This window comes from Anomaloglossus baeobatrachus, chromosome 11 (assembly GCF_048569485.1).
Source record: "Anomaloglossus baeobatrachus isolate aAnoBae1 chromosome 11, aAnoBae1.hap1, whole genome shotgun sequence".
NCBI classification, from domain to species: domain Eukaryota; kingdom Metazoa; phylum Chordata; class Amphibia; order Anura; family Aromobatidae; genus Anomaloglossus; species Anomaloglossus baeobatrachus.
In genome coordinates, this window is record NC_134363.1 from 34,180,105 (window position 1) to 34,207,899 (window position 27,795).

The window sequence follows — 27,795 nt, forward strand, 5'->3', positions numbered from 1 at the left end:
TTCATTTCCTCGTTGATAGAGCTACTTCCTGGACAAATCCATTCAGCACATAACAGTAGGGGGAGAATTGGTAACTGCAGACTTGTTTGGCCTGGAAAGCGAGATTTGTTGGAGAGAGTTCCCCCGCTGTATGTGCTCGGTGGTGCGGCCCGGGAGGGAGGATTCCTGCTGGAGACAGTGGAAGAAGGGAAGAGCAGGTGAGGTGCGGAGAATCACACTGGCGGCGATATGTGGGGGCTGCAGGACGCGGCGTGAGGGGAATGTGCACCTAACTTGCTACATGTGCGCGCCAAGGAAGAGCGGAGCAGCTGCACGTAGCAACCAATCAGAATCCGGCTTTCATTTTGCAGATTGGTTGCTATGGGCAACATCTCCGCTTTCTCCTGGGCCGCAGTTTAACCCCTTACTGGTTGCTATGGACAACATCTCTGCTTTCCCTTTGCTTCAGTTTAATCCTTACTGGTTGCTATGGGCAACACCTGCTTTTCCTTTGCTTCAGTTTAACCCTTTACTGGTTGCTATGGACAACATCTCCGCTTTTCCTTTGCTTCAGTTTAACCCTTTACTGGTTGCTATGGACAACATCTCCGCTTTTCCTTTGCTCAGTTTAACCCCTTAATGGTTCCTACGGGCAACACCTCTGCTTTTCCTTTGCTGCAATTTAACCCCTTACTGGTTGCTATGGGCAACATATTCGCTTTTCGTTTGCTACTGCTTAACCTTTTACTGGTTGCTATGGAAACACCTCCGCTTTTACTTTGCTCTTGTTTAACCCTTTACTGGTTGCTATTGGCAACACCTCCGCTTTTACTTTGCTCTTGTTTAACCCTTTACTGGTTGCTATTGGCAACACCTCCGCTTTTCCTTTGCTCCTGTTTAACCCCTTACTGGTTGCTACGGGCAACTTTGCTTTTCCTTTGCTCCAGTTTAACTCCTTACTAGTTGCTATGGGCAACACCTCCGCTTTTACTTTGCTCTTTTCTTCCTTCTTGTCAGCATTTTTTTAATTTGATTCCCGGCGTTCATTTTACCTTCTAATCTAAAATATCGACTGAAATGGCAAAAAATTCAGACATTTCATTTAAAAAAAAAAAAAAAAATATATATATATATATATATATATATATATATATATATATATATATATATATATATAATTTTATTTTTTATTTATTTATTTTTTTTTTATTTATTTATTTTTTTCTGGGATTGCTCACGCCTATCTGCAGCTGACCTAGAGGCCTCCAACACACATCCATTAAACACGTGCGTGTTTGGTCCATTTCTGTATATACCGGAGACACGGACAAACGTGCACCAATGTTTATCTATGTTTGAGGTCACACGTGCGTTATTCCATACGGTCCGTGTGTCCGTGTTACGTATGTGTATCCGTTTTGCACGGAAGCATGTCCGTTTTCTGCACGGAACACGCACACATGGACCCAATGAAAGTCTATGGGTCCATGAGCACACGTACGTGACACGGATGTATCTCTGTATGCTCCGTGTACGTTTTGTGCTTTTTTCTAGCGATGTTGGTCATTCTTTCTTTTCCTGTGTATGTCAGTCAATCTCCCTCAGTCCGTCGATCGGTCTCTTTCTGTCTTGTCTGACCCTCTCTCTATGTCTGTCGGTCGGTCTTTCTGTCTTATCTGTCCCTCTCGCTGTCTGTCGGTCAGTCTCTCCCCTCCTCTCTCATACTCGCCGTTCCCCGATCACCGGCGCGGCGCTGCACGGCTGTTAAAAAAACTCCGGCGGCTTTTACTATTTTGAAAAAGCCGGCCGCTCATTAAACAATCTCGTATTCCCTGCTTTCCCCGCCCACCGGCGCCTATGATTGGTTGCAGTGAGACACGCCCCCATGCTGAGTGACAGCTGTCTAACTGCAACCAATCACAGCCGCCGGTCGGCGTGTCAATAGCGAGCAGGAAAATAAATAAATAATTTATTTAAAAAAAACGACTTGCGGTTCCCCTCATTTTGATACCAGCCAGGGTAAAGCCAAAAGGCTGAAGGCTGGTATTCTCAGGATGGGGAGCTCCACATTATGGGGAGCCCCCCAGCCTATCAATATCAGCCAGCAGCCGCCCAGAATAGCCGAATCCATTAGATGCGTCAGTTCTGGGACTGTACCCGGCTCTTCCCGATTTGCCCTGGTGCGTTGGCAATCAGGGTAATAAGGAGTTAATGGCAGCAGCCCATAGCTGCCACTAAGTCCAAGATTAATCATGTCAGGCGTCTCCCCGAGATACCTTCCATGATTAATCTGTAAGTTACAGTAAATACATACACCTGAAGAAATCCTTTATTTGGAATAATAAACACTAACAAATACCCTCGTTCACCAATTTATTAAGCCCGAAAAAGCCATCCATATCCGGCGTAATCCACGGAGGTCCCGCGTCGCTTCCAGCTCTGCTACATGAAGGTGACAGGAGCTGCAGAAGACACCGCCGCTCCTGACAGCTCCACGCAGCAACTGAGGTGAGCCGCGCAATCAGCGATGATGTCACTCAGGTTACTCACGGCCACCGCTGGATCCTCCAACTGTGACTGCAAGTCGCCCGAGTGACAGTGATGAAGTCACAGGTCAGTTGCGGTCACGGGTGGAGGATCCAGCTAGCCGCGGGTAGCCTGAGTGACGGCAGTGCTAATCACGCTGCTCACTTCAGTCACTCAGGGGATTAGCGGTCACCGGTGAGTCCTTCACAGGTGACCGCTAATCAGGACGTGACACAGACAGAGCCGCGGGATGACAATGAAGTCGTTTACAGTTCACCTGAGTTCATTCTCAGCGCGCGACTCTGCTGTCAGCGGGTATGTAGCAACGTCATTGTGCATCACACACGGAACATTTCACACGGACAACACATGGACATGTCACTTACATATCTCACGCACACACGGACATTCAACACGCGCACACGGCTAGGATACGCAATACACACGGATTCCACACGTACCATAAAAACGGAGTTAAAAACGGAAAACGGACCTGAAAAACGGCCCGTATGACACGTGTGTGCTTTTCACGGATGTGTGTTGGAGGCCAGAGTGATAGCCGCGATCAGAGCTCAGGTCACTGCTGGTCATCAGGTGACAGCGTGTGCAGCGCTGCGGACCCTCTATATGACCAACCCCTTGTTATATCACATACTCTTCCATTCTCGGCATGTAACACCCCCTCTCTGCTGTGGTGGTCCCGGTACATACAGTCTGCCCTTGTTGGCGCCCGGTGGCGTCACCGCGCCCTCTGCTGCTGATTTTGAGACTTTCGCATCTTCACCTCCTACAACTACAACTCCCAACATGGACGGAAATCTTTCATGCTGCGCAACGTTCTCTTCTTATATTTCCTCCAGGACACGATGTGTGACGGCGACAAGAACCCTGCGGCGGTCCCCACACCTGTGCCCGACGTGCAGGGGGACGGGCGCTGGATGTCTGTGGTCAGTACTCACAGGTCGTATACTACTACACCCATCGGCTGCTGCTCTCTGCTGCAAAACTACAGCTCACTCAATGCCATCGCAGGAAAAACAGCGTCCGTACTTACTAATACCCGGTCACCATACTGCAAGATGTATATGACTGATACGTGTAGTGCACCGTGCAGGCGTACTAGTGACCGCCATAGTATTAGATTAGGCAAGAGGCCTGACACTATGCAGATGCCCCCCGCTAGAGTTGCCGCAAATCACCAAACCCAGTCTAAGTATGGATCACAAGTTCCGCACCCCTTGGAGGTCTCCCAAATTTTCATCCTCCTATATATTTATGAGTTTGGGTCCAGAGACCCGCGGCCGGTCAGGATACTGCAGGCTGTAGTTGGACTCTGAATGATGATATGTGTAGCTGGTCTGACCACAGCTTGCTTGGCTGGGGGTCCGACTGCTGCAAGATTGGGTCCTCTAAGTCGTAGATTACAATGAGGCGCTGGCCGTGCATGTGCTGTCTCCATCAGTCCCATAGACAATGAATGACACGTTGGCCGCTGATAGGCTGCCTGCTTCAGTCTCATAGATAGATGCTGTCTCCATCAGTCCCATAGAGAATAAATGGGGCGAAGATCAAACACACTGTCTCCATCAGTCACATAGACTATGAATGGGGCGGTGGCTGTGCATACACTGCTGCCATTGGTCCCATAGACAATGAATAGGGCTGGGGTCATGCATATGCTCTACTCCATCAGTCCCATAGACAATGAAACGGGCGGTGGCCGTGCATGCACTGCTGCCATCAGTTTTATAAACAATGCATGGGGCGGAGGCTGTGCGTACACTCCTGCCATTGGTTTTATAAACAATGAATGGGGTGGTGGCCGTGCATACATTGCCGTCATCAGTCCCACAGACCATAAATGGAGCGGTGGCCGTGCATACACTTGTCATCGGTACCATAGACTGTGAATGGAGTGGTGGTCGTGCATATACTGCTGCCACCGGTCCCATACACAGTGAATGTGGTGGTGGCCGTGCATACACTGCTGCCATCAGTCTTAGTCAATGAATGGGGCGGTGATTGTGCATACACTGCTGCCATCAGTCTTATAGTCAATGAATGGGGTGGTGGCCGTGCATACACTGCTGCTACCAGTGCAATAGACAATGAATGAAGCAGTAACTGCATACACTGCTTCCGTCAGTCCCATAGACAATGAATGGGGCGGTGTTCGGCAATCGCTGCCTCTTTCAATCCCATAGACAAATTATTGCTTTCTCTGTACAGTACTGCAAAACCACAACTCCTAACTTGCCCAAATTTTTGTAATATTGCCAACAATGTGCATCAGGATTTCCCACACTTGGGATACATCCTAGTGGCGAGCACGACGATTCCCGCCCCCCCATACTGGGGTATGTCCTAGTGGAGAGCACAATCCTCCTTTCTGGGATACATCCTAGTGGAGAGCACGATCCTCCTTTCTGGGATACATCCTAGTGGAGAGCACGATCCTCCTTTCTGGGATACATCCTAGTGGAGGGCACGATACCCCCACACTTACAGATTTGGTCTCTTTGGCCCCTGTATATTGTGCCTCCATCCCTGCTGAGCAAGCAGCTGTTGTTTTATGTTGTGTGTGCTCTGAGCCAATCAAGTGTCTCCCCTCTCGCAGCATGCAGTCTCAGACCTTAGAACCTGCAGCTGCATCCCCCTCCTCCCTGTCTTGCATTTACTGTTTTTTTACAGGATTATTTTTTTTTTGTTGGAAATCGGGATGGATCGGTTGACTCAAATTTGTTCTTGTTTGTCTTTCAGCACAATCACTTTGTGGCCAGCAGCAAAGATAAGGAGCCGGAGGTCGTCTTTATTGGAGACTCCAACTTGCAACTGCTGCACCAACTGGAGGTGAGAGGCTCGGGAATGATGCCCAGCGGGTTCCTGCGGGAGAGTAGAGGGGTTTTTTTTCCCCCAAGTTATCACTTATCCTCAAGATACTGACCACTTGGATCCGTACCCATCGGCAGAATGGAGAATTTTTAAACATGTTACAAAGTACCGCGATGGGTCCAACGCTCACCCCTCGCTCCATTCATTCTCTATAGAGCAGTGGTGAAGCATGAGCATTGCCGATCAGTGCAGGTCCCATCGGTCGGTATCTGGAGGAGATACCATATATATATATATATATATATATATATATATATATATATATATATATATATATATATATATATATATATATATATATATATATATATATATATATATATATATATATAATATGTGTATATATCTCTATCTATCTCTCTCTAATATATAAAGCTGAATGTGTGTATGTATGTGTGTATGTCTGGGATTGGCATCTGCACCGTCGCAGCTACAGCCACAAAATTTTGCACGCTCACACTTCTGGCCCCCAAGAGCGTCAAGGGCTATGTTTTGAGGGGAAATTTTAACCCCGCGCTTTACAGTTATTCACCAAAAAACCTGCCTCCATTAAAGCAAATGGAGCTGGGAGCCACAGTGCAGCCAGAACTTCAGAAGAATGCGCAGCCACGCCCTTATATGGAATGTTGGGGTGTCACAAAACAGCCAGGGAAAGAGACAGACACAGACAGGGTAAGAGACAGACACAGACAGAGACAGACAGGGAAAGTGACAGAGATAGACAGACAGGGAAAGAGATAGATAGACAGACAGGGAAAGAGATTGAGACAGATGGAGAAAGAGACAGACAGAGAGATGTATACAGAGGGGGAGACAGACATTATAATTACATTTCTATCTATTTGTTTTGTGGTGTTTGTGTGCAGAATACATTTTTAATTCATTCTATTTTGTTAACAGCAGTTATTAACCCGGGCGAAGCCGGGTAGTACAGCTTTTTTATAATAAATATATATATATATATATATATATATATATATATTTTTATATATATAATATATTTTTATATATATATATATATATATATATATACATACAGTATCTCGACTGATGGGACCTGCACTGATCGGCAATGCTCATGCTTCACCACTGCTCCATAGAGAATGAATGGAGCGAGGGGTGAGCGTTGGACCCATTGTGGTACTTTGTATATTTATTTATATTAAACAGCTCCGTTATTGTTCCCGGTTCATGGTTCCCCCAGCAATCATGGAATCGGGACCCAAAAAATGGGCTCCGGGGCCCTGTATTGAATGAGGACTGGGCTGCAGAGCCATATTGTGAGGATCAGACCCCAGTTATTCCCTATCTGATGGATGAGGAGTAACCCTTTCAAAAGTAAGAACCAATGTTCGTGCCCCTATGAAATTTGCGACAACCTAATTTCACAGCCCAGTTGTCAGGATCGGAGGAAGCTCTCATCACGGCGTGTAATATATATTTTCTTCGTCGCTCTATTGGGAGACCCAGACAATTGGGTGTATAGCTACTGCCTCCGGAGGCCACACAAAGTATTACACTTAAAAGTGTAAGGCCCCTCCCCTTCTGCCTATACACCCCCCGTGGAATCACGGGCTGCTCAGTTTTCATGCTTTGTGCGAAGGAGGTCAGACATCCACGCATAGCTCCACTGTTTTTAGTCAGCAGCAGCTGCTGACTATGTCGGTTGGAAGAAAAGAGGGCCCATACTAGGGCCCCCAGCATGCTCCCTTCTCACCCCACTTTCTGTCGGCGGTGTTTGTAAGGTTGAGGTATCCATTGCGGGTACGGAGGCGGGAGCCCACATGCTGCTTTCCTTCCCCATCCCCCTCAGGGCTCTGGGCGAAGTGGGATCTTACAGGTCTCCAGGCACTGAGACCGGGCTCCATCCACAGACCCAGAGAACCTGCTGGATATGGAGCTGAGTATCGTCAGGGACAGGGCCCTGCTACATTAAGGTACTCTGTGTCTCCGTACACATCGCGCACACACACACCAGCATTGCTGGGAGTGTTAGTGCGCCGGGGACAACAGCGCGGAGCGCTTGTGCTTTTATTCACTGCAGCTTAGCTGAGTGAATTTATGTATTAGGAACTGCCGCGCCGGCCGCTGCTGGGTGTTTTACACTGTGGCGCGGCTGGGACTTGTGGTGCGCCGGGGACTTCCGCGCTGGCCGTGCACATAGGACGGCCGCGCTTATTACTCGAGTCCCCGGCTTTGCGGCCTAGTTTTCGTTTCGTTCCCGCCCCCAGCCCTGCCAGTCAGGGGAGGGGCGGGACGCTGTACAGAAAGTCAGCGCCGAGAGCTGGAGTCTGCTTTGCATTCTCCAGCCCCCTTCACTGGACACAGTGGGACGCCAGTTTCCCGCTCTTGTCTGGGGCACGCCCACGGCCCGCCCCTCTTCACAGGACGCTGGCGGCCATTCCTGCATGCAGTCCGAGCTGGAGAAGGGAGACAAGCTCTGGGCAACCAGTCAATTCTGACGACCACACACCCGCGTTTGTGCGGGCGGTAAGCAGCACCTGAAGTGCTGACCCCACTAATGCCGAAGTGTTCATTTGTACTTTATGCTGGTATGCTATACACTGCACTGTACGGTCGCTATTCTTGGATATATACCCTCCTAGATGGCTAGACAAGAGCAGCAAAAAGCAAGGGTGCTAAGGCACAAGCTTTCTATGCTGCGTGTATTGCATGTGCTGAAGTGTTCATTTGTACTTTATGCTTGTATGCTATACATTGCACTGTACGGTCGCTATTCTTGGCTATATACTATCCTAGATGGCTAGACAACAGCAGCAAAAAAGCAAGGGTGCCAAGGCACAGGCTTTCTATGCTGCTTGTACTGCATGTGATACCGTTCCACCGGCAGGTTCCACTGACCCCCATTGTGTGCAATGCTCCCCTGTAGCACTCGCTCAGCCGGGGTCTCTGCTAGAGGTGGCCAAAGGAACCACCTGTGAACCCTGTCCATGGAAAGGGATGGAGTGGCAGTTTCGGCTGATAGATTGTCTGTGACTATGACTAACATCTTAGAGACTTTGCAGTCCAGACAGACCATGGGCAATGTTGATTCAATGCTCCCGGGCCACCCTCATTTGGAACAAATCAGTGCTCCGGGGAGGTCCCATGCATCCCAGGGTGAAGGCTCTGACACGGACAACAGTCCCAGACAGCCTAAGCGAGCTCGCTGGGAGCGGCACTCGGCTTCATCACTGGTCAGGGTCCCAGCAGGAGGACTCTAATGATGAGGCAGACGTAGCTGATCAGGACTCTGATCCTGAGACCGCTCTCAAGCCGGATACACCGGATGGTGACGCCATGGTGAATGATCTTATAGCGTCCATCAATGGAATGTTGGATATTTCTCCCTCAGCTCCTCCAATGGAGGAGACAGCTTCACAGCAGGAGAAATTCCATTTCAGTATCTCAAGCGTAAATTGAGTACTTTTCTGGCCACTCTGACTTCAGAGAGGCAGTTCAGAAACACCACGCTTATCCAGATAAGCGTTTCTCCAAACGTATTAAGGATACAAGTTATCCCTTTCCACCTGACGTGGTCAAGAGCTGGACCCAGTGTCCAAAGGTGGATCCTCCAATCTCCAGGCTTGTGGCTAGATCCATAGTTGCAGTGGAAGATGGGGCTTCCCTTAAAGATGCCACTGACACAGATGGAGCTCTGGTTGAAATCCATCTATGAAGCTATCGGCGCGTCGTTTGCTCCAGCATTCGCAGCCGTATGGGCACTACAAATTAGTTCAGCTGGTCTGGCGCAGATTGACATCGTCACACGTACATCTGTTCCGCAAGTAGCGTCCTTAACCTCTCAAATGTCTGCATTTGCGTCTTACGCTATTAATGCTGTCCTGGACTCTACGAGCAGTACGGTAGGGGCGTCCGCCAACTCCGTGGTTGTACGCAGAGCCTTGGGGTTAAGGGAATGGAGGCAGATGCTGCTTCCAAAAAAGTGCTTAATTGCCATTTTCTGTGACAGACTGTTTCGTGAGAGATTAGATGAAATCGTTAAACAGTCCAAGTCTAAGGATTCTTCCTTACCCCAGCCCAAACCTAACAAACCCCAACAGAGGAGGGGACAGTCGAGGTTTCGGTCCTTTCGAGGCTCGGGCAGGGCCCAATTGTCCTCGTCTAAAAGGACTCAAAAGGTTCAGAGGAGCTCAGATTCTTGGCGGGCTCAGTCACGCCCAAAGAAGGCAGCCGGAGGAACCGCTACCAAGGCAGCTTCCTCATGACTGTCGGCCTCCTCTCTCCGCATCCTCGGTCGGTGGCAGGCTCGCCCGCTTTGGGGACATTTAGCTGCCACAGGTCAAAGACCGTTGGGTGAGAGACATTCTGTCTCAAGAGTACAGGATCGAGTTCAGTTCTCGTCCTCCGACCCGATTCTTCAGAACTTCTCCACCTCCCGACCGAGCCGGTGCTCGTCTGCAGGCGGGTGCTCTCTAAAGGCAGAAGGAGTGGTGATCTCTGTTCCTCTCCAGGACCAAGGTCACGGTTTTTACTCCAATTTGTTTGTGGTGCCACAAAAGGGACGGGTCTTTCCGTCCTGTTCTGGACCTAAAAAACTGCTCAACAAGCATGTGAAGACCAGGCGGTTCCGGATGGAATCCCTCCGCTCCGTCATCGCCTCAATGTCTCAAGAAGAGTTCCTAGCATCAATGGACATGCTCCAGAGCACCAGCGTTTCTACGCTTCGTTATAGGAAACGAACACCTTTAGTTCGTAGCCCTGCCTTTCGGTCTGGCGACAGCCCCACGGGTCTTCACCAAGGTCATGGCTGCAGTAGTAGCAGTCCTGCGCTCTCAGGGTCACTCTGTGATCCCTTGCTTGGACGATCTACTCGTCAAGGCACCCTCTCAAGAGGCATGCCAACACAGCCTGATCGTTGCGCTGGAGACTCTCCAGAGTTTCGGGTAGATCATCAACTTTTCAAAGTCAATTCTGACCCCGACCCAATCGCTAACATATCTTGGCATGGGGTTTCATACTCTATCAGCGATAGTGAAACTTCCGCTGGGCAAACAGCGTTCACTTCAGACAGGGGTGCAATCTCTCCGTCAAGGCCAGTCGCACCCATTGAGACGCCTCATGCACTTCCTAGAGAAGATGGTAGCAGCATTAGAGGCAGTCCCTTTCGCGCAGTTTCATCTGCGTCCACTACAAGGGGACATTCTCCGCCAATGGGACGGGGAGTCGACGTTCCCTCGACAGGGACGTTTCTCTTTCTCAGGCGGCCAAGGAGTCTCTTCGGTGGTGGCTTCTTCCCACCTCATTGTCTTCAGGGTGGGGAGCAATTTTTCTCCTCCACAGGGCTCAAGGTACGTGGACTCAGCAGGAGTCCACCCTTCAGATCAATGTTCTGGAAATCAGAGCAGTGTATTTTGCCCTACGAGCCTTCCAGCAGTGGCTGGAAGGCAAGCAGATCCGAATTCAGGCGGACAACCCCACAGCGGTGGCATACATCAACCACCAAGGGGGGACACGCAGTCGGCAAGCCTTCCAGGAAGTCCGGCGGTTTCTGACGTGGGTGGAAGACACGGCATCCACCATATCCGCAGTTCACATCCCGGGCGTAGAAAACTGGGAAGCGGACTTCCTCAGTCGCCAGGGTATGAACGCAGGGGAATGGTCTCTTCACCAGGACGCGTTTCAGGAGATCTGTCGCCGCTGGGGGATGCCGGACGTCGACCTAATGGCGTCCCGGCACAACAACAAGGTCCCAGCTTTCACGGCACGGTCTCACGATCACAGAGCTCTGGCGGCGGACGCCTTAGTTCAAGATTGGTCGCAGTTCCGGCTCCCTTATGTGTTTCCACCTCTGGCGCTGTTGCCCAGAGTGCTACGCAAGATCAGGTCCGACTGCCGCCGCGCCATCCTCGTCGCTCCAGACTGGCCGAGGAGGTCGTGGTTCCCGGATATGTGGCATCTCACGGTAGGACAACCGTGGGCACTACCAGACCGGCCAGACTTGCTGTCTCAAGGGCCGTTTTTCCATCTGAATTCTGCGGCCCTGAACCTGACTGTGTGGCCATTGAGTCCTGGATCCTAGCGTCTTCAGGATTATCTCAAGAGGTCATTGCCTCCATGGGATAGGCTAGGAAACCAAGCTCTACCAAGATCTACCACAGGACGTGGAAGATATTCTTAGCTTGGTGCTCGGCTCAGGACGTTTCTCCCTGGCCATTGGCATTGACTACTTTCCTTTCCTTCCTGCAATCCAGGTTGGAAAAAGGTTGGTCGCTCGGCTCCCTTAAGGGACAAGTCTCTGCGCTCTCTGTGTTTTTTCAGAAGCGCCTGGCCAGACTCCAACAGGTACGCACGTTCCTGCAAGGGGTTTGTCAGATCGTCCCTCCTTACAAGCAGCCGTTAGAGCCCTGGGATCTGAACAGGGTTCTAATAGCTCTCCAGAAGCCGCTTTTCGAGCCTATGAGGGATGTTTCCCTTTCTCGCCTTTCACGGACAGTGGCCTTTTCTAGTGGCGGTCACGTCTCTTCGGAGAGTGGCCAAGCTAGCAGCGCTGTCTTGCAAATCTCCCTTCCTGGTGTTTTCACCAGGACAAGGTGGTTCTGCGCCCGATTCAGGAGTTCTCCCTAAGGTGGTATCCCCCTGTCATCTCAATCGGGATATCTCCTTACCGTCTTGTCATCCAGTTCATCAATGTGAACGGGATTTGCTTTTGTTGGATCTGGTGAGAGCTCTCAGAATCTACTTTTCCCGCACGGCGCTCCTGCGCCGCTCGGAGGCACTCTTGTCCTTGTCGCTGGTCAGCGTAAGGGGTTGCAAGCTTCCAAATCCACCCTGACTCGGTGGATCAACGAACCAGTTCTTGAAGTCTACCGTTCTGCGGGGCTTCCGGTTCCCTCAGGGCTGAAGGCCCATTTTGCCAGAGCCGTGGGTGCGTCCCGGGCATTACGGCACCAGGCTTCGGCCCAGCAGGTGTGCCAGGCGGCTACCTGGTCGAGTCTGCACGCTTTTACCAAGCATTATCAGGTGCATACCTATGCTTCGGCGGACGCCAGCCTAGGTAGAAGAGTCCTGCAGGCGGCGGTTGCCCCCATGTAGGAAAAGGCCATTTTACGGCCTATCACGAGGTATTATTTTACCCACCCAGGGACTGCTTTTGGACATCCCAATTGTCTGGGTCTCCCAATAGAGCGACGAAGAAGAAGGGAATTTTGTTTACTTACCGTAAATTCCTTTTCTTCTAGCTCTAATTGGGAGACCCAGCACCCGCCCCTGTTTTTTGGGGGTATACATGTTAGTCATGTTGAATGGTTTCAGTTCTCCGATATTCCTTCGGATTGAATTTGCTTAAACCAGTTATTGGCTTTCCTCCTTCTTGCTTTTGCACTAAAACTGAGCAGCCCGTGATTCCACGGGGGGTGTATAGGCAGAAGGGGAGGGGCCTTACACTTTTAAGTGTAATACTTTGTGTGGCCTCCGGAGGCAGTAGCTATACACCCAATTGTCTGGGTCTCCCAATTAGAGCTAGAAGAAAAGGAATTTACGGTAAGTAAACAAAATTCCCTTCTTTTCTTTTATAGCGGCTTATTGTTGTATGACTTCTTCGCCCCCAGATCTGGAGGGAGCTCTTCTCCCCACTACACGCTCTGAACTTCGGGGGACTGGGTGACGGCACCCATCACGTCCTATGGAGACTGGAAAACGGGGAGCTGGAGCACATCAAACCAAAGGTAAATCACAGAGTATATAGAAGATAAAGAATGTATGGAAAGAAGAAGGATGTCGGCATCCCCATCTGCACAGTATGGAGCAGAAAGAGTCGGTCGTATCCTCACCGCTCATAATCTCGGCTTTCTGTCAGTGAATGGTCTTCTTTCCATCCTGAAGTTTTCAGCTTATGGATAAGTGTCTTTATTCACTGAGAGTTACAGAAGTTTTATATTATGGGTGTTTAGATATTGGGTGTACTGTATTTATCACTTGAGCTGTAAAAGAAATTCTATTCTTCCGCCACAAGGGGGAGCATTGCATTGCATCCAATAGGCAGTGCAAGGACCACTGCAGTGAGCTCCCTCTAGTGGTGGATGCAGGATGTGTAAGCAGAAAGCAAAAAAAGTCTTGCCCTATTTGAAGAAAAAAAAAACAACCCTGAAATTATTGGAACACTTCCCTGAAGTACACCCCCAATTTTTCACCCCTTCACTATTTTAAACTATTTGATAAATGTGGGTTTTATGTAATACTCACTTTTGACCTCTATAGAAATTAAACTGTAAACACTAATATGATTGACCGCTTTATCCCTATCTAGTGTTTTTACTCATGGTGTTGGCTGGGGAAGCAGGACTCACAGGCTTTTTCTATGACTGGGTGGAGGAAGCAGGACTCACAGGCTTTTTCTATGACTGGGTGGAGGAAGCAGGACTCACAGGCTTTCTCTATGAGTGGGTGGAGGAAGCAGGACTCACAGGCTTTCTCTATGAGTGGGTGAAGGAAGGAGGACTCACAGGCTTTCTCTATGAGTGCGTGGAGGAAGCAGGACTCAGGCTTTCTCTGAGTGGGTGGGGGGAGCAGGACTCACAGGCTTTTTCTATGAGTGGGTGGAGGAAGCAGGACTCACAGGTTTTCTCTATGAGTGGGTGGAGGAAGCAGGACTCACAGGCTTTCTCTATGAGTGGGTGGAGGAAGCAGGACTCACAGGCTCTCTATGAGTGGGTGGAGGAAGCAGGACTCACAGGCTTTCTCTATGAGTGGGTGGAGGAAGCAGGACTCACAGGCTTTCTCTATGAGTGGGTGGAGGAAGCAGGACTCACAGGCTTTCTCTGAGTGGGTGGAAGAAGCAGGACTCACAGGCTTTCTCTGAATGGGTGGGGGAAGCAGGACTCACAGGCTTTCTCTATGAGTGGGTGTTGGAAGCAGGACCCACATGCTTTCTATGAGAGGGTGTAGGAAGCAGGACTCACAGGCTTTCTCTATGAGAGGGTGGAGGAAGCAGGACTCACAGGCTTTCTCTGAGTGGGTGGATGAAGCAGGACTCACAGGCTCTCTATGAGAGGGTGTAGGAAGCAGGACTCACAGGCTTTCTCTGAGAGGGTGGAGGAAGCAGGACCCACATGCTTTCTATGAGAGGGTGGAGGAAGCAGGACTCACAGGCTTTCTCTATGAGAGGGTGGAGGAAGCAGGACTCACAGGCTTTCTCTGAGTGGGTGGAGGAAGCAGGACTCACAGGCTTTCTATGAGAGGGTGGAGGAAGCAGGACTCACAGGCTTTCTATGAGAGGGTGGAGGAAGCAGGACTCACAGGCTTTCTCTGAGTGGGTGGAGGAAGCAGGACTCACAGGCTTTCTCTATGAGTGGGAGGAGGAAGCAGGACTCACAGGCTTTCTCTATGAGTGGGTAGAGGAAGCAGGACTCACAGGCTTTCTCTGAGTGGGTGGAGGAAGCAGGACTCACAGGCTCTCTATGAGTGGGTGGAGGAAGCAGGACTCGCAGGCTTTCTTTGTTGAGTCCCCTCAGCCTCATCCTTACGGAAGCTTTCTTTCCCACCAGATCATCGTGCTTTGGGTGGGCACATACAACATGGGGCACACGGCCGAGCAGATCGCTGGTGGGATTCAAGCCATTGTGCGGTGCATGCAGCAAAGGCAACCACAAGCCAAAGTCATCGTGCTGGTGAGTGACGTTGAGATTTGTCTTCATAAGTGATTGGACCCGCTCAACCATATTCCGGCCCCCCCCCATTGATTTTAATAGAGGGGTAGTAGCTACTTTTGTTTTCCAGTTCCCCCTCACCCCCTTAGTGTAATATTGGAGTCCCCTTGTTAATATTTCAATTCCATTTTCCAGGGTTTGTTGCCACGAGGGAAAAACCCGAACCCCCTGCGGGAGAGGAACAGGAGGGTGAACGAGCTGCTGGCCGAAGTCCTGCAGTCCACGCCCAACGCGGTCCTTCTAGACGTGGACCCCGGGTTTGTACATTCGGACGGCACCATCAGCCACCACGACATGTATGACTACCTGCATCTGAGCCGGCTGGGATACTCCCGCGTGTGCCAGACTCTACACCAAACACTACTCCAACTGCTGGAGGGCCGAGGAACGGCCGCGCCGCAGAGCTAAGACCCGATCCCGTGTGATCAACTTCCAGGGTGTTTGAGGGGGGGGGATATAGATTCTCTAAAGGGCTCCCCCTCTGAGGAATACTTCTTCCAAAGATCTAGGTAAAGGGAAACTGGTAGCTTGTCCTGCATTCACCCCTGAGCAACCCCCACCTTTTATGTAATCGTCACTGCCTATGCAGAGGACAGACGGACCACCCCGTGCCCTCCCCCCGGTATTGTATGTCCCGTTTTGGTTTTTATATCTTTTGTACAGTATTACCTTTTTTCTTCTTTTTCGTATAATTCATGATCTCGTGACCCCCCCTCCCGCTCCATATACCACCCGTATGTTCACAACACTAAGATGTGGCCGGGGAGATTCTCCGAACCGTGTAATAAATGTGTTGTGACACTGAGCAGTCTGTGGATGGTGCATTAAATCGGGGGTCCCAAAACTCCGGGGGGTGGGGGGGACGGCTTGGTAAAAGCCAAGGTAACTGCCGTTGGACCCCCGTTACGGATACTTCATCTGCCATAACTCTTAAGGTTGCGTCGTACGACGGACCTCATTAAGGGGTGTTTGGAAGTGAGCCGCGCCGATCGCGTTACGACCCAGATGCCATCGATCGCGCAAACGGGTTGTGATGTCATCGGCAGCACTCCGGATAACCCCCTTAATTAAGGTTTGCCGCAAGGTGTTTGATAGAGCGCCACTCCTGTCTATAGGTTGTAATTGGTATTGCAGCCATCACTTAGTCCTATAGAATTACTATAAGTGCATGCAGCTCAGTTAGGTGTGTTCAGAGCACTATTCTCGGGCTGTGGGGTCCCAGCTTTTGGAAAACTAGACCCCCCCCCTTCTTATGGATTAGAGAGAGCGTCCAGATTAGACACAATTAATAATAATAATAAATAATAATAATTTTATTATAATTAATGAAGGGAATTTTGTTTACTTACCGTAAATTCCTTTTCTTCTAGCTCCAATTGGGAGACCCAGACAATTGGGTGTATAGGCTATGCCTCCGGAGGCCGCACAAAGTATTACACTAAAAGTGTAAAGCCCCTCCCCTTCTGCCTATACACCCCCCGTGCTCCCACGGGCTCCTCAGTTTTGGTGCAAAAGCAAGAAGGAGGAAAAGAATTATAAACTGGTTTAAAGTAAATTCAATCCGAAGGAATATCGGAGAACTGAAAACCATTCAACATGAACAACATGTGTACACAAAAAAACAGGGGCGGGTGCTGGGTCTCCCAATTGGAGCTAGAAGAAAAGGAATTTACGGTAAGTAAACAAAATTCCCTTCTTCTTTGTCGCTCCATTGGGAGACCCAGACAATTGGGACGTCCAAAAGCAGTCCCTGGGTGGGTAAAATAATACCTCGTGATAGAGCCGTAAAACGGCCCCTTCCTACAGGTGGGCAACCGCCGCCTGAAGGACTCGTCTACCTAGGCTGGCATCCGCCGAAGCATAGGTATGCACCTGATAGTGTTTCGTGAAAGTGTGCAGGCTCGACCAGGTAGCTGCCTGACACACCTGCTGAGCCGTAGCCTGGTGCCTCAAAGCCCAGGACGCGCCCACGGCTCTGGTAGAATGGGCCTTCAGCCCTGAGGGAACCGGAAGCCCAGCAGAACGGTAAGCTTCGAGAATTGGTTCCTTGATCCACCGAGCCAGGGTTGATTTGGAAGCCTGTGACCCTTTACGCTGGCCAGCGACAAGGACAAAGAGTGCATCCGAGCGGCGCAGGGGCGCCGTACGAGAAATGTAGAATCTGAGTGCTCTCACCAGATCTAACAAGTGCAAATCCTTTTCACATTGGTGAACTGGATGAGGACAAAAAGAGGGTAAGGAGATATCCTGATTGAGATGAAAGGGGGATACCACCTTAGGGAGAAATTCCGGAACCGGACGCAGAACCACCTTGTCCTGGTGAAACACCAGGAAAGGGGCTTTGCATGACAGCGCTGCTAGCTCAGACACTCTCCGAAGTGAAGTGACTGCTACTAGAAAAACCACTTTCTGCGAAAGGCGTGAGAGAGAAATATCTCTCATTGGCTCGAATGGTGGTTTCTGAAGAACCAGCAGCACCCTGTTCAGATCCCAGGGTTCTAACGGCCGCTTGTAAGGAGGGACGATATGACAAACCCCCTGCAGGAACGTGCGTACCTGTGGAAGTCTGGCTAGGCGCTTCTGGAAAAACACAGAGAGCGCTGAGACTTGTCCCTTAAGGGAGCCGAGCGACAAACCCTTTTCCAGTCCAGATTGAAGGAAGGACAGAAAAGTGGGTAAGGCAAAAGGCCAGGGCGAAAAACCCTGAGCAGAGCACCATGACAGGAAAATTTTCCACGTCCTGTGGTAGATCTTGGCGGACGTTGGTTTCCTAGCCTGTCTCATAGTGGCAATGACGTCTTGAGATAACCCTGAAGACGCTAGGATCCAGGACTCAGTGGCCACACAGTCAGGTTGAGGGCCGCAGAATTCAGATGGAAAAACGGCCCTTGAGATAGCAAGTCTGGTCGGTCTGGTAGTGCCCACGGTTGGCCGACCGTGAGATGCCACAGATCCGGGTACCACGACCGCCTCGGCCAGTCTGGAGCGACGAGGATGACGCGGCGGCAGTCGGCCCTGATCTTGCGTAACACTCTGGGCAACAGTGCCAACGGAGGAAACACATAAGGGAGCTGAAACTGCGACCAATCCTGAACTAAGGCGTCTGCCGCCAGAGCTCTGGGATCTTGAGACTGTGCCATGAACGTCGGTACCTTGTTGTTGTGTCGGGACGCCATGAGGTCGACGTCCGGCACCCCCCAGCGGCAACAGATCTCCTGAAACACGTCCGGGTGAAGGGACCATTCCCCTGCGTCCATGCCCTGGCGACTGAGATAATCTGCTTCCCAGTTTTCCACGCCTGGGATGTGAACTGCAGAGATGGTGGAGGCCGTGGCTTCCACCCACATCAAAATCCGCCGGACTTCCTGGAAGGCTTGCCGACTGCGTGTGCCGCCTTGGTGGTTGATGTATGCCACCGCTGTGGAATTGTCCGACTGAATTCTGATCTGCTTGCCTTCCAGCCACTGCTGGAACGCTTTCAGGGCAAGATACACTGCCCGTATTTCCAGAACATTGATCTGAAGCGAGGACTCTTGCTGGGTCCACGTACCCTGAGCCCTGTGGTGGAGAAAAACCGCTCCCCACCCTGACAGACTCGCGTCCGTCGTGACCACCTCCCAGGATGGGGGTAGGAAGGATTTCCCCTTCGATAATGAAGTGGGAAGAAGCCACCACCGAAGGGAAGCTTTGGTCGCCTGAGAGAGGGAGACGTTCCTGTCGAGGGACATCGGCTTCCTGTCCCATTTGCGTAGGATGTCCCATTGAAGAGGACGCAGGTGAAACTGCGCGAAAGGGACTGCCTCCATTGCTGCCACCATCTTCCCCAGGAAGTGCATGAGGCGCCTCAAGGGGTGTGACTGGCCTTGAAGGAGAGATTGTACCCCTTTCTGTAGTGACCGCTGCTTGATCAGCGGAAGCTTCACTATCGCTGAGAGGGTATGAAACTCCATGCCAAGGTATGTCAGCGATTGGGCCGGTGTCAGATTTGACTTTGGAAAATTGATGATCCACCCGAAACTCTGGAGAGTCTCCAGGGTAGCGTCGAGGCTGTGTTGGCATGCCTCTAGAGAGGGTGCCTTGATCAACAGATCGTCCAAGTACGGGATCACCGAGTGACCCTGAGAGTGGAGGACCGCTACTACAGTAGCCATAACCTTGGTGAAAACCCGTGGGGCTGTTGCCAGGCCGAACGGCAGTGCCACGAACTGCAGGTGTTCGTTTTCTATGGCGAAGCGCAGGAAGCGCTGGTGCTCTGGAGCAATCGGTACGTGGAGATAAGCATCTTTGATATCGATCGATGCAAGGAAATCTCCTTGGGACATTGAGGCGATGACGGAGCGGAGGGATTCCATCCGGAACCGCCTGGTCTTTACGTGTTTGTTGAGAAGTTTCAGGTCCAGGACAGGACGGAAAGACCCGTCCTTCTTTGGGACCACAAACAAGTTGGAGTAAAAACCGTGGCCCTGTTGCTGAAGAGGAACAGGGACCACCACTCCTTCTGCCTTCAGAGTGCCCAGCGCCTGCAGAAGAGCCTCGGCTCGCTCGGGAGGCGGGGATGACCTGAAGAATCGAGTCGGAGGACGAGAGGTGAACTCTATCTTGTAACCGTGAGACAGAATGTCTCTCACCCAACGGTCTTTTACCCGTGGCAGCCAGGTGTCGCAAAAGCGGGAGAGCCTGCCACCGACCGAGGATGCGGAGTGAGGAGGCCGAAAGTTATGAGGAAGCCGCTTTGGTAGCGGCACCTCCGGTGGTCTTTTTAGGACGTGACTTAGACCGCCATGCATCAGAGTTCCTTTGATCTTTCTGAGGCCTTTTGGACGAGGAGAATTGGGACCTGCCCGCGCCCCGAAAGGACCGAAACCTCGACTGCCCCCTCCTCTGTTGGGGTATGTTCGGTTTGGGCTGGGGTAAGGATGTATCCTTTCCCTTGGATTGTTTGATGATTTCATCCAAACGCTCGCCAAACAATCGGTCGCCAGAAATTGGCAAACTGGTTAAGCGCTTTTTGGAAGCAGAATCTGCCTTCCATTCCCGCAGCCACAAGGCCCTGCGTAGTACCACCGAATTGGCGGCTGCCACCGCCGTACGGCTCGCAGAGTCCAGGACAGCATTAATAGCGTAAGACGCAAATGCCGACGTCTGAGAGGTTATGGACGCCACCTGTGGCGCGGACGTGCGTGTGGCTGCGTCGATTTGCGCTTGACCTGCTGAGATAGCTTGTAGCGCCCATACGGCTGCGAATGCTGGGGCAAAAGAAGCGCCGATAGCTTCATAGATGGATTTCAACCATAGTTCCATCTGCCTGTCAGTGGCATCTTTAAGTGAAGCCCCATCTTCCACTGCAAGTATGGATCTAGCTGCCAGTCTGGAGATTGGAGGATCCACTTTGGGACACTGAGCCCAACTTTTGACCACGTCAGGGGGAAAGGGATAACGTGTATCCTTAAGGCGCTTAGAAAAACGCTTATCTGGACAAGCATGGTGATTCTGGACTGCCTCTCTGAAATCAGAGTGGTCCAGAAACATACTCGGTGTACGCTTGGGAAACCTGAAACGGAATTTCTCCTGCTGAGAAGCCGACTCCTCCACCGGAGGAGCTGAGGGAGAAATATCCAACATACGATTGATGGACGCAATAAGGTCGTTCACTATGGCGTCCCCGTCCGGAGTATCAAGATTGAGAGCGGCCTCAGGATCAGAATCCTGATCAGCTGTCTCCTCATCATCAACCAGAGATTCCCCCCTCTGAGACCCTGCACAATATGATGATGTCGAGGGAAAATCTAAGCGAGCTCGCTTAGTCGGTCTGGGGCTGGGGTCTGTGTCAGAACCCTCAGCCTGGGATCTATGAGATACCCCGGGAGGACATTGTTGGTCCAACTGAGGTGGGCCAGGGAACAAAGATTCAACAGAGTCCCTGTGCTGAGATACCGGTCTGGACTGCAAGGCTTCTAGTATCTTAGCCATAGTCTCAGAGAGTTTTGCAAACTCCGTCCCCGTCACCTGGACAGTGTCAGCAGGTGGCTCCCCCTGGGCCCCTCTTAGCAGAGGCTCTGGCTGAGTAAGTGCCACAGGGGCCGAACAGTGCACACAATGAGGGTCAGTGGAACCTGCCGGTAGCGGGGTCGTACATGCGGCGCAGGCAGCATAAAAAGCCTGTGTTTTGGCACCCCTGCCTTTCGTGGGCGCCATGCTATTATCTTCCCTGAGCAACACAATAGGGTATATAGCCAGAAATCAACTGTGCACCATACAGTGTAAAACATATATACCATAAACATATAATGTTACACTACTGCACAATGGGGCTAGCACCACAGGTGCTGCTTACCACCCGCTTAAAGCGGTTGTGAGGCCACCAGAGTCCCTGCCTGGGTCTCCCAGACTTTGTCCCCCTCTGCAGCGTCCGAGGAGCTGACAGGAATGGCTGCCGGCGTCCTGAGGAGAGGAGGGAGCCGTGGGCATGACCCAGAAAGTGCGGTAACTGGTGCCCGCACTGTGCACAGTGAGGGGGGTGGAGTATGCAAAGCATGCTCCAGCCCTCAGTGCTGCTCGTTCTGTGCAGCGTCCCGCCCTTCCCCTGCCTGTCAGGGCTGGGGGTGGGAAGAAAAGAAACTAGGCCGCAAAAAGCCGGGGACTCTAGTAATAAACGCGGCCGCCGTAAAAGCGCGGCCGGCGTGGAAGTCCCCGGCGCACTACAAGTCCCAGCCGCGCCGCGGTTTTCCATGGCAGCGGCTGTCAGTGCGGCAGTCCCTATACCTAAACACACTCGGCAACGCTGAGTGTGTAATGGCACATATTAACCCGGTCAGCGCCGCGGTCCCCGGTGCACTAGCACACCCAGCAAAGCTGGAGTGTTGCTGTGCGCTGTCCCCACAGGGATACAGAGTACCTCCAAGTAGCAGGGCCATGTCCCTGAACGATACCCGGCTCCTATCCAGCAGGCTCCACAGGAGTTGTGGATGAAGCACGGTCTCAGTGCCTGGAGACCGATAGGATCCCACTTCCACCAGAGCCCTAAGGGGAATGGGGAAGGAAAAACAGCATGTGGGCTCCAGCCTCCGTACCCGCAATGGATACCTCAACCTTAACCACACCGCCGACAAGAGTGGGGTGAGAAGGGAGCATGCTGGGGGCCCTATATGGGCCCACTTTTCTTCCATCCGATATAGTCAGCAGCTGCTGCTGACCAATCTGTGGAGCTGTGCGTGCGTGTCTGCCTCCTTCGCACAAAGCAAAAAACTGAGGAGCCCGTGGGAGCACGGGGAGTGTATAGGCAGAAGGGGAGGGGCTTTACACTTTTAGTGTAATACTTTGTGCGGCCTCCGGAGGCATAGCCTATACACCCAATTGTCTGGGTCTCCCAATCTAGCGACAAAGAAAATAATAATTTATTATTAATTATTATTAATTATTATTATGACTAGACACAATCCTTTTTTACATGTAATACCAGTCTCAACCAGTGGGCCGGGTTGGTTTTTACATTAACCCCTTCAACTTCACGCACAAATTTCCAGACAGATGATGGCTGAATTAATCAGCCATCATGTCTCTTTAACAGCCGCAGGTGGAGCAGAGCTCTGTTCGCTTCTGTTAAATGTTGCCGTCAATCTCTGATTGCAGCATTTAACACGTGACAATGGTTTGCCATGATAGCCGGGGGGGGTCTGCCGACATCCCCCGTACTGATCAATACAATTGTCCTGTGAATTCATAGGAGATTGTGATTTTAGTTATACATAGCAGTGCTCATGCACTGCTATGTATAGCTAAACTCACTTTCCCTATGAAGTAATTCTACTGCTATATATACACCTAAAAATCACTTCCCCCTATGAAGTAATTCCCCCTGCTATGTTATACATCTCAGTGCATTAGCACTGCGATGTACAGCTAAAATCACTTCCCCTACTATGTTATACATAGCAGTGCATGTATATGCTGGAAGATGTGCCCATGACATGATTACAGGGCGCCAATGAGTTGCGATGACAGTCAGGGATCTGCTGCTATCCCGCATGCCAGTCATTACACTTCTCCTGTGAAAGAAGGGAATTTTGTTACTTACCGTAAATTCCTTTTCTTCTAGCTCCTATTGGGAGACCCAGACGATTGGGTGTATAGTACTGCCTCCGGAGGCCACACAAAGCATTACACTAAAAAGTGTAAGGCCCCTCCCCTTCTGGCTATACACCCCCAGTGGGATCACTGGCTCACCAGTTTTAGTGCAAAAGCAAGAAGGAGGAAAGCCAATAACTGGTTTAAACAAATTCACTCCGAAGTAACATCGGAGAACTGAAAACCATTCAACATGAACAACATGTGTACCCGAAAAACAACCAAAAATCCCGAAGGACAACAGGGCGGGTGCTGGGTCTCCCAATAGGAGCTAGAAGAAAAGGAATTTACGGTAAGTAACAAAATTCCCTTCTTCTTCGGCGCTCCATTGGGAGACCCAGACGATTGGGACGTCCAAAAGCTGTCCCTGGGTGGGTAAAGAAATACCTCATGTTAGGGCTGCAAAGACAGCCCTCCCCTACGGGGAGGCAACTGCCGCCTGCAGGACTCTTCTACCTAGGCTGGCGTCCGCCGAAGCATAGGTATGCACCTGATAATGTTTGGTGAAAGTGTGCAGACTCGACCAGGTAGCTGCCTGGCACACCTGTTGAGCCGTAGCCTGGTGTCGTAATGCCCAGGACGCACCCACGGCTCTGGTAGAATGGGCCTTCAGCCCTGATGGAACCGGAAGCCCCGCAGAACGGTAGGCTTCAAGAATTGGTTCTTTGATCCATCGAGCCAGGGTGGCTTTGGAAGCCTGCGACCCTTTGCGCTTACCAGCGACAAGGACAAAGAGTGCATCCGAGCGGCGCAGGGGCGCCGTGCGGGAAATGTAGATTCTGAGTGCTCTCACCAGATCCAACAAATGTAAATCCTTTTCATACCGATGAAGTGCATGCGGATAAAAGGAAGACAAGGAGATATCCTGATTAAGATGAAAAGAGGATACCACCTTAGGGAGAAACTCCTGAATGGGGCGCAGCACTACCTTGTCCTGGTGGAACACCAGGAAAGGAGCTTTGGATGACAGCGCTGCTAGTTCAGACACTCTCCGAAGAGACGTGACCGCTACCAGAAAGGCCACTTTCTGTGAGAGTCGAGAGAGTGACACATCCCTCAGAGGCTCGAAGGGCGGCTTCTGGAGAGCAACAAGGACCTTGTTTAGATCCCACGGATCTAACGGCCGCCTGTACGGAGGTACGATATGACAAACCCCCTGCAGGAACGTGCGCACCTGAGAAAGTCGTGCTAGACGCTTCTGAAAAAACACGGATAGTGCCGAGATTTGCCCTTTAAGGGAGCCGAGCGACAAGCCCTTTTCCAACCCAGATTGCAGGAAGGAAAGAAAGACAGGTAACGCGAATGGCCAGGGGGATACTCCTTGTGCAGAGCACCAGGATAAGAAAATCTTCCACGTTCTGTGGTAAATCTTAGCAGAAGTGGACTTCCTAGCCTGTCTCATGGTGGCCACGACCCCTTGGGGTAATCCTGAAGACGCTAGGATCCAGGACTCAATGGCCACACAGTCAGGTTCAGGGCCGCAGAATTCCGATGGAAAAACGGCCCTTGGGACAGTAAGTCTGGACGGTCTGGTAGTGCCCACGGTTGGCCGACCGTGAGATGCCACAGATCCGGGTACCACGACCTCCTCGGCCAGTCTGGGGCGACGAGTATGACGCGGCCGCAATCGGATCTGATCTTGCGTAACACTCTGGGCAAGAGTGCCAGAGGTGGAAACACATAAGGGAGCCGGAACTGCGACCAATCTTGCACTAAGGCGTCTGCCGCCAGAGCTCTTTGATCGCGAGACCGCGCTATGAAGGTCGGGACCTTGTTGTTGTGCCGAGACGCCATTAGGTCGACGTCCGGCCTTCCCCAGCGGCTACAGATTTCCTGAAACACGTCCGGGTGAAGGGACCATTCCCCTGCGTCCATGCCCTGGCGACTGAGGAAGTCTGCTTCCCAGTTTTCTACGCCCGGGATGTGAACTGCTGATATGGTGGATGCTCTTTCCTCCACCCACATCAGAATCCGCCTGACTTCCTGGAAGGCTTGCCGACTGCGTGTCCCTCCTTGGTGGTTGATGTATGCCACCGCTGTGGAGTTGTCCGACTGAATTCGGATCTGCCTTCCTTCCAGCCACTGCTGGAAGGCTAATAGGGCAAGATATACTGCCCTGATTTCCAGAACATTGATCTGAAGGGTGGACTCCTGCTGAGTCCACGTCCCTTGAGCCCTGTGGTGGAGAAAAACTGCTCCCCACCCTGACAGACTCGCGTCTGTCGTGACCACTGCCCAGGATGGGGGCAGGAATGATCTTCCCTGTGATAATGAGGTGGGAAGAAGCCACCATTGCAGAGAGTCCTTGGCCGTCTGAGAAAGGGAGACTTTCCTGTCCAGGGAAGTTGTCTTCCCGTCCCATTGGCGGAGAATGTCCCATTGAAGTGGGCGCAGATGAAACTGCGCGAATGGGACTGCCTCCATTGCTGCCACCATCTTCCCTAGGAAGTGCATGAGGCGCCTTAAGGGGTGCGACTGACCCTGAAGGAGAGACTGCACCCCTGTCTGTAGTGACCGCTGCGTGTCCAGCGGAAGCTTCACTATCGCTGGCAGAGTATGAAACTCCATGCCAAGATACGTTAGTGATTGAGTCGGTGCCAGATTTGACTTTGAAAAGTTGATGATCCACCCGAAAGTCTGGAGAGTCTCCAGCGCAACATTCAGGCTGTGTTGGCATGCCTCTTGAGAGGGTGCTTTGACAAGTAGATCGTCTAAGTAAGGGATCACCGAATGTCCCTGAGAATGCAAGACTGCTACCACTGCCGCCATGACCTTGGTGAAAACCCGTGGGGCTGTCGCCAGACCAAATGGCAGAGCTACGAACTGGAGATGGTCGTCTCCTATCACGAAACGTAGAAAACGTTGATGCTCTGTAGCAATTGGCACGTGGAGATAAGCATCTTTGATGTCTATTGATGCAAGGAAATCTCCTTGAGACATTGAGGCAATGACGGAGCGGAGGGTTACATCCGGAACCGCCTGGCCTTCACGTGCTTGGTGAGCAGTTTTAGGTCCAGAAGGGAACGGAAAGAGCCACCCTTTTTTGGCACCCCAATCAGATTGGAGGAAAAAACCGTGTCTTGTTCCTGAAGAGGAACAGGGATTACCACTCCTTCTGCCTGCAGAAGAGCATCGGCTCGGTGGGGGGGGGGGAAGTTCTGAAGAATCGAGCCGGAGGACGAGAACAGAGCTCTATCCTGTACACGTGAGACACAATGTCTCACACCCACCGGTCTGTGACCTGCGGCAGCTAAATGTCGCCAAGCGGGAGAGTCTGCCACCAACCGCGGATGCGGAGAGAGAGAGCTGAAGTCATGAGGAGACCGCCTTGGTAGCGGTTCCTCCTGCAGCCTTCCTTGGGCGTGATTGAGCCCGGCCGGAATTTGAGCCCCTCTGAGCCTTTTGAGCCCTTTTGGACGAGGACAATTGGGACCTGCCCGAGCCTGGGAAGGACCGAAACCTCGACTGTCCCCCCAGGACAGCATTACTAGGGTAAGTCGCAATGCAGACATTGCGAGGTTAAGGACACCACCTGCGGCACAGATGTACATGTGCTCAAGACCAGCTGCGCAAGACCAGCTGAAATAGCTTAGAGTGCCCATACGGCTGCGAATGCCGGAGCAACCGACACGCCGATAGCTTCACAGACAGATTTCATCCAGAGGTCCATCTGTCTGTCAATGGCATCTTTAAGGGAAGTCCCATCTCCACTGCAACTATGGATCTAGCCGCAAGCCTGGAGATTGGGGGATCCACCTTTGGACCCTGGGTCCAGCGCTTTACCACGTCAGGGGGAAGGGATAACGTGTATCCTTAATACGTTTGGAGAAAACGCTTATCTGGTAAGCGTGGTGTTTCTGAACTGCTTCTCTGAAGTCAGCGTGGCCAGAAAAGTACTCAATATACGCATGAGATACTGAAAAGGGATTTCTCCTGCTGTGAAGCTGACTCCTCCACTGGGGGAGCTGAGGGAGAAATATGCAACATTCCATTGATGGACGCTATAAGATCATTCACTATGGCGTCACCATCCGGTGTATCCGGATTGAGAGCGGTGTCAGGACCAAAGCCCTGATCAGCTCCGTCTGCCTCATCATACAGAGAGTCCTCCCGCTGGGACCTTGACCAGTGATGAAGCCGAGTGCCGCACCCAGCGAGCTAGTTTAGGCTGTCTGGGTCACCCTGGAATGCCTGGGACCCCCCCGGAGCACTGATTATGTTCCAAATGAGGGTGGCCAGGGAGCATTAATCAAGATTGCCCATGGCCTGTCTGGACTGCAAAGTCTATCAGCCGAAACTGCAACTCCGTCCCTGTCCCTGGACAGGGTTCACAGGTGGTTCCTTTGGCCACCTCTAGTAGAGACCCCGGCTGACCAAGTGCTACAGGGGAGCATTGCACACAATGGGGGTCAGTGGAACCTGCCGGTGGAACAGTATCACATGCAGGAAAAGCAGCATAGAAAGCCTGTGTTGCTTTTTTGCTGCTGTATTCTAGCCATCTATGCAATGTATAGCATACAAGCATAAACACTTCAGCACATGCAATACAAGCAGCATAGAAAGCCTGTGCCTTGGCACCCTTGCTTTTTTGCTGCTGTTGTCCAGC

The 27,795-nt window shown here is 51.5% G+C and overlaps 1 protein-coding gene across 2 annotated transcripts; it reads left to right on the plus strand.

Moving 5' to 3' along the window:
- The first annotated feature begins 93 nt into the window (after window positions 1-93).
- On the plus strand, window positions 94-15,870 carry PAFAH1B3 (platelet activating factor acetylhydrolase 1b catalytic subunit 3). Of its 2 annotated transcripts, none has more exons than XM_075329041.1 (6): window positions 94-202; window positions 3,366-3,452; window positions 5,266-5,355; window positions 12,969-13,085; window positions 14,904-15,026; window positions 15,201-15,870. In XM_075329041.1, exons 1-6 carry the CDS (start codon window positions 131-133, stop codon window positions 15,471-15,473), a joined length of 762 nt encoding a protein of 253 aa, XP_075185156.1. In that variant the 5' UTR covers window positions 94-130; the 3' UTR covers window positions 15,474-15,870. The 2 variants fall into 2 exon arrangements, with proteins under 2 accessions (XP_075185156.1, XP_075185157.1); XM_075329042.1 differs by having other exon boundaries at window positions 118-197.
- Window positions 15,871-27,795: the final 11,925 nt, after the last annotated feature.

Excerpts from the sequence above, each read along its gene's own strand:
- PAFAH1B3 (XM_075329041.1), top strand. The coding sequence starts at position 131 with ATGTGCTCGGTGGTGCGGCCCGGGAGGGAGGATTCCTGCTGGAGACAG. Across the intron at positions 13,086-14,903 it reads TGGAGCACATCAAACCAAAG|ATCATCGTGCTTTGGGTGGG; the intron begins GTAAATCACAGA and ends CTTTCCCACCAG. Across the intron at positions 15,027-15,200 it reads AAGCCAAAGTCATCGTGCTG|GGTTTGTTGCCACGAGGGAA; the intron begins GTGAGTGACGTT and ends TCCATTTTCCAG.